The sequence below is a fragment of the Monosiga brevicollis genome, genomic scaffold, assembly GCF_000002865.3.
Source record: "Monosiga brevicollis MX1 MONBRscaffold_4 genomic scaffold, whole genome shotgun sequence".
Lineage (NCBI taxonomy): Eukaryota > Choanoflagellata > Craspedida > Salpingoecidae > Monosiga > Monosiga brevicollis.
This window is the reverse complement of record NW_001865041.1, coordinates 1,692,793-1,698,581: the sequence shown is the minus strand read 5'-3', so window position 1 is coordinate 1,698,581 and position 5,789 is coordinate 1,692,793. Positions and strand designations below refer to the sequence as shown.

Here is a 5,789-nt window from a genome sequence, read left to right as displayed (position 1 = left end):
GAGGACATGCTATCCAGCGCAAAGATTGAAGAAGGGCGGTCGGTCGATCGAAGTTTTCAATCGCTACCATGTCAGGCTCCAGCACGTCTGGAGGCCGTCTTTGGGTTGCGAGGAAGCGCGTAGGTTTGAGGAAGCGTTTTGAGAGAGGTTTGAGAGACGTCCGTCGGAGCGGAGCGAAAGCTTTGGTGGTGTCTTGAGGTCAATTGAACCAGCTGCGGTCGGCAAGCATTCACAGTGACCAGACCAGGTGCACCGTTAGAATAGCTGTAGAGTCGCTCAATCCCGAGGATAGGGAAAGTCACAAGAGAGCAGAGCACACAGGAGAGCAAGGGGAAGACAGAATGGCAGAGGGCTTGACGTACCTGCGGTCGGCAAGCATTCACAGTGACCAGACCAGGTGCACCGTTAGAATAGCTGTAGAGTCGCTCAATCCCGAGGATAGGGAAAGTGCAACTCGTGCCCGACCGCAGGTGTCACAACAAAGGGAAACAACAGTAGCCACAAGCTTATTGCCCCAGGGCAGCTGCCCAGGCATCGTGGGGACCGCGTCACACGCGGTGTTTACTCATGTGACTGCCACGAGGAGGATCAAGCCCAGGGGGTCCAAAAGTAGGTGTCAATGTGTGAGGTCGTCGTAGCTATGGAATACCAATAGGAAGACCCATAGCGACCGATGCTGAGTGTGTGCGAAAGCAGTGGGAGTGTTCAAATGCGTGGAAGCACGGATTTGACGCTAACATCCATCCTTTACACTCAAGAGAGATTAATCTATTGGGAACCCCCAGAGGGAAACCCTACCTTATTGACGCCGTAGGCGGCTTGGCTTGAGCTGGTCTGATGATGCTAGACAGACAGACAGACAGACACGGCACGTTAAAGCATGAAGCATATACCCAATTTTTTTCAAGAAAATCGGCGACCATCGACCATCTAGACAGACAGACAGACACGGCACGTTAAAGCATGAAGCATATACCCAATTTTTTCAACAAAATCGGCGACCATCGACCATCTAGACAGACAGACAGACAGACACGGCACGTTAAAGCATGAAGCATATACCCAATTTTTTTCAACAAAATCGGCGACCATCGACCATCTAAGACAGACAGACAGACACGGCACGTTAAAGCATGAAGCATATACCCAATTTTTTTCAACAAAATCGGCGACCATCGACCATCTAGACAGACAGACAGACAGACACGGCACGTTAAAGCATGAAGCATATACCCAATTTTTTTCAAGAAAAATCGGCGACCATCGACCATCTAGACAGACAGACAGACAGACACGGCACGTTAAAGCATGAAGCATATAACCAATTTTTTTCAGAAAAATCGGCGACCATCGACCATCTAGACAGACAGACAGACACGGCACGTTAAAGCATGAAGCATATACCCAAAAAAACATCTAGCAAGGAGACGACACGGCAGACAGACAGTCAGTCACGGCAGACATTAAAAAAAAAAAAAAATCGAGCGCAACCCACTCACCATCTAGGCCATGCTCTTGGCCCGCTTCGCGGCGCGCGCGGCGCGCTGGGCCGGCCTCTGGTAGACGTTGAAGCAATCTTGGCAGCGGGCGCCGGCGCTCGTGCCCTTCGGGCGCAGGTTGGGGCAGCCCGCCTCCTTGCACGGGTACAGGACGGGCTGATCCTGATCGAGGAGAGCTTGCCGCCGCTTGGCATTGTATTGCCGCATGTAAGCCCGGAAGCAGTCTCGGCATAGCCTGCGCCGGACACTCATCTCTGCACAGCCCTCGGTTTCGCAGCGGTGTCCGGTCGGCACCGCCTAAGAGAGGGGAAGGGGGGGGGGCATCGGACTGTGAGAGATAACGACTACACCACCACAACCCCCGCACGCAACACAATCTCAGCTCATCTCACGTCGGCCAGCGTGCATCGGTCGGTCATCTGCGGCACGGGCCGGCAGTGCGTGCAGTTGCACACGCAAAGTGGGTCGTTGATACAGCTCTGCCCGTCCGCCGGACCCGGCTGTGTCACACAGGCGCACACGGACTTGTTGGCCCGGCGACAAAACGCGCAGTCGCACAAGCACGTGGCCGCGCAGTGTGGCCGCGCCCCGCGCTCACACCCGCAGGCATAGTTGATCGCACGCGAAAAGACCACCTGGCCGCCAATGGTCAACCCCGGTTCCTCCAGCAGAGCCCGGATCGCCGCCTTGGTCAACCCTCGGGCGCCCGGTGCCGCGATTGGAGCATCGGTAGCAGGGGTGCTGGCCGCAGGGGGCACGCCCCACCCCAGCGCGCCGGCATCCGCAAAGGACGAATGTAACTTCATCTCGTGCGCGGCCAGTAGGTCAAGAAACTCGACTTCATGTGGTGCGGCAACCGTTGCCCCCGACGTGAGAAGCCAAAAGGCCAAGGGAACGCGGCGCGCCGAGGCCGGGTACCGGCGAGACTGCCGAAGCGCCCCGCTCATGCGATCGTATAGGAGGCCGGTTCCCGCCTCAGGCAGGGCCCGCGCCACGAGGTGGTCCGGGAGTTTGGTGAGGAGCGACTGGGATATGTTCAGGACGGCCACGGCCACCCGCTGCGCCCGGGCCAGGCCCACCAGGGCCCGCAGCTGCGCCGGCCGCCGCACCAGCCGTTCAATGCTACGCGCGCGAGAATAGGCATGTGAGAGGCATCGTTGCGGCGCATACATTCCGCGTGTTCATGGCGTACCTCTGCGCCACGAGCATGGAGCCCAGGGGCAATTGTCGGATGGTGGCAAAGCTAGGTGGCTCTACGTCGCATTCTGAAATGGAGACGTGCGGGAAGACGGCCGCGTTGTCGGCACTAGTAAGAGCGGTCAAGATGAGCTCCTGGGCCGACACGCTCGTGCCACGATTGGCTCTGCGAACCGAAGTCGAGTCGCTGGTGCGCGCAAAGACCACCAGCCTGGGCGCCTCGGCAGCAACCGGGGGTCGAATGGCCGCCATGGTCGCCTCGCAGGCCGACGTGATAAACGCTGCGTACCGTTCAATTAGCACGGGTCTGGCCACGGCCGTGGACACACGCGGCCGAGGCCCGGCTGAACACGCCAGTGCCTGGGCCATCCGCCTCCGAGTGTAATGACTAGCCGCGTAGAAGCTATGGGCCACGCTCAAGGCCACTCGTTGTTCCAAAAGACACTCAATGACTTCATGACCGATGTAACACAGCCCGCTCTCCTGTCTTACTCCAAGACACTCGCAGACGTGAGCCGGCAGGCTGGTAAGAAACGGGCGCTCTAGCAGCACGTGCAGCTCGTCGGGGCGACGCGTGATGCGGCCGGGATCAGTCACCACGAGCAGCCCGCCTGGGTTCGCCCGAGCGTGATCCAAAACCTGTTTCAGTATCAGGCGGTCTTCTGCCGCGTGTAGGAACGAGCTGCACGTCTCGATAAAAAGGTCCTTGGGGCAATCGCGGGGCACGAGGGCCGCGGTGGCGTCACTGGTAAGGATGGTGTTGAGCACCGCGAGCTGTGCTCGCAGGCTGGCGAGGTGGCTAGCCGGTGTATCGCTGCGTGACATGCGCACGTGCAGAATGGCGGACGAGTAGTTTAACGGGCGGGCGGTCTGCTCTGGAACGTACAGGCACGGGACCAAGCGCTGCTCCACGGCGCGGTGGAGCTCTGGCGCAAAGAGCACGGGGCTGCCGCACACCCATGTCCCCGCGCCATCGGGTATGGGTGGAAGCCCGGCGTCGCTCCGCGCGAAGAGACTCTGAGCCACGACGCCAGCATCACTGCCGCGGCGCACGAGCAGTGCACACGCAACGGCCTGCTCCGGGTCGAGACCCATGGTGCGGTTCCCATTTACGAGGTTCCAGGATGGGAAGCAGCTCGCACGCAAGGAGCCCGTGAGTCGCCACACGCCTGTGGCCGCGTCGTTGATGGCGTTGATGTCCACGGCAGCCGCAATAGACTCGGCCACCAGGTTGTGGTCCGCGCCCGTCAACACATGCACGCCCGGGCGCGCCTCGCCCAGCAGCCGGATCCAGCTTTGCTCCAGGTCGCCCTTGCTCCGATCGGCCATGACGATGGGAGGGGGTTGAGGAGAGAATGCGGGTGTGAGTCAGGTCCAGAGACAAGAGAACCACACACAAAGACAGAGGGCGCCCAGGGGACGCCAGCGGGGGTAACAGGAGGTGGGCGTGCTGCAAGGAATGCCATCGGAGTTTGTTTACGTACGGGCGTGACGCGGTCGAGACGCCGTCCCTAACCAGTGCGTGCTTGTTGTGATCGTGCTCATGAACGCTTGGCAACTTAGGCTTCGCGGACAAGAACGAGTGTAAGTTTGCATGTATGCATACATGCTTGTGGTACTTGTGTGGAATTGCAGATGGATTCACACGGCTTGTTGTTGACATGACGCGCCAGCCATTTCTCTTCTGGCCGGCGTGCTGTTGAACAACAAGCGACTCCTCGGTGCCCAGATGAATGCCCGGCGTCTCAGAGCCAGACACCCACCCTCACGATACGCACTTTGGTACAGTTCTACGTTGACATTTTCTTCGTCTCATCAGAGCTCGCTCGGCAACCCCCTGCACGTCTTCTTGATATCCATGCCTTCGCACATGGTGGGTGCTTCCTGTCCTCCCGCCACCGCCATGTTGGGTATACGCTTCATGCTTTAACGTGCCGTGTCTGTCTGTCTGTCTGTGTAGATGGTCGCCCGATTAAAAAAATTGGGTATACACTCCATGTTTAATGTGTCACCCTTGTATCTTACTCAATTGAACCGTGTCAAGTGCAAGTGTACTCTGGACATTTGTCACGAGGTGCAGGGTGATGAGGGATTGAGAAGGAGATCCAGCCGAGGTCATGGACACCACCCTCGCGGGCCCAAGCAGCCGCTTCTGCTTCTGCTTCTGCTTCTGATTCTGATTTTGATTCCGATCACCCTGCGCCTCGTCACAGCCCTGCGTTTGTGTGATGACCATGTTTGAGAATGTTACTTTCACAACGTGGCATACATCGGGAGCGCAGTGAACAAAGCAGTGGCTGGGCGCACGACGTATTGGTTGGTCCCTCGGGCTCGAGCGATGTACGTGTTGGATCGGACAGCCCATAAACAAGTCGACGCTCAGACATGTGTGGGCAAACGCTACGGGATTGCACCATGCATCGAGAACGAGCACGGCAGGAATACACATACACGCGAGCGTTGGAACGAAAAGACGCCGCAGGACACAAGCTACAATGGCCCCGGACATACCTCGATGATCACCAAGCAAGTGACAAACGACTTGGAGGACAGCCGCAATGCCGAGCGCCGGTAGTTTTCGGCGCAGATGACGAGCTCATGGACATCGTTTTCAGGAATGGTGACCACAAGCTACGGGCGCCTCGAGGAGAAGACGCAGAGGGTCTTTGCAGGTAGGGGGGCAGCATCCGGCCCACGCATCCTAGCACGCGCTCTGCAATTTGGTGTGCCTGGCGCCATTGCAGCTCGTTAACAAGGGGTCTCGAGGGGCGTGTGGGGGCAGTAGAGCTGATACACGGCCGGGCTGTCCACCCACGGGAGCTCTTCATCGGCTTGAGGGAACCGGCGTTCAGAGGCCACCATCAAGGACTCCCACATCCACGCGACTCTGTTGCCAGGATGCACCTATGACATGGCTTGGTGACGGCAGGTGTGCTGCTTCCGGCAGCTGGTTGGGCACCAAACTGGAATTCAGACGCGCACGGCCGAAATACTTACCCTACGCCCTGCGTACGTTGCAAGACCGTCATCTCGCCTAGAGCAAAGGAGCAGTCGGGTATGAAGAGTCACGAAAAAGTCCCTCCCCCCCTCCCC

General features: G+C 58.6%; 1 protein-coding gene across 1 annotated transcript; it reads right to left on the bottom strand.

Annotated features, from left to right (window-relative positions):
- Positions 1-1,502: 1,502 nt before the first annotated feature.
- MONBRDRAFT_23648 (uncharacterized protein) lies at positions 1,503-4,025 on the bottom strand (the record flags this gene model as incomplete). The annotated part of the gene is made up of 3 exons (XM_001743718.1): positions 1,503-1,796; positions 1,892-2,621; positions 2,692-4,025. 3 exons carry the CDS (start codon positions 4,023-4,025, stop codon positions 1,503-1,505), a joined length of 2,358 nt encoding a protein of 785 aa, XP_001743770.1.
- Between the last annotated feature and the right edge of the window lie 1,764 nt (positions 4,026-5,789).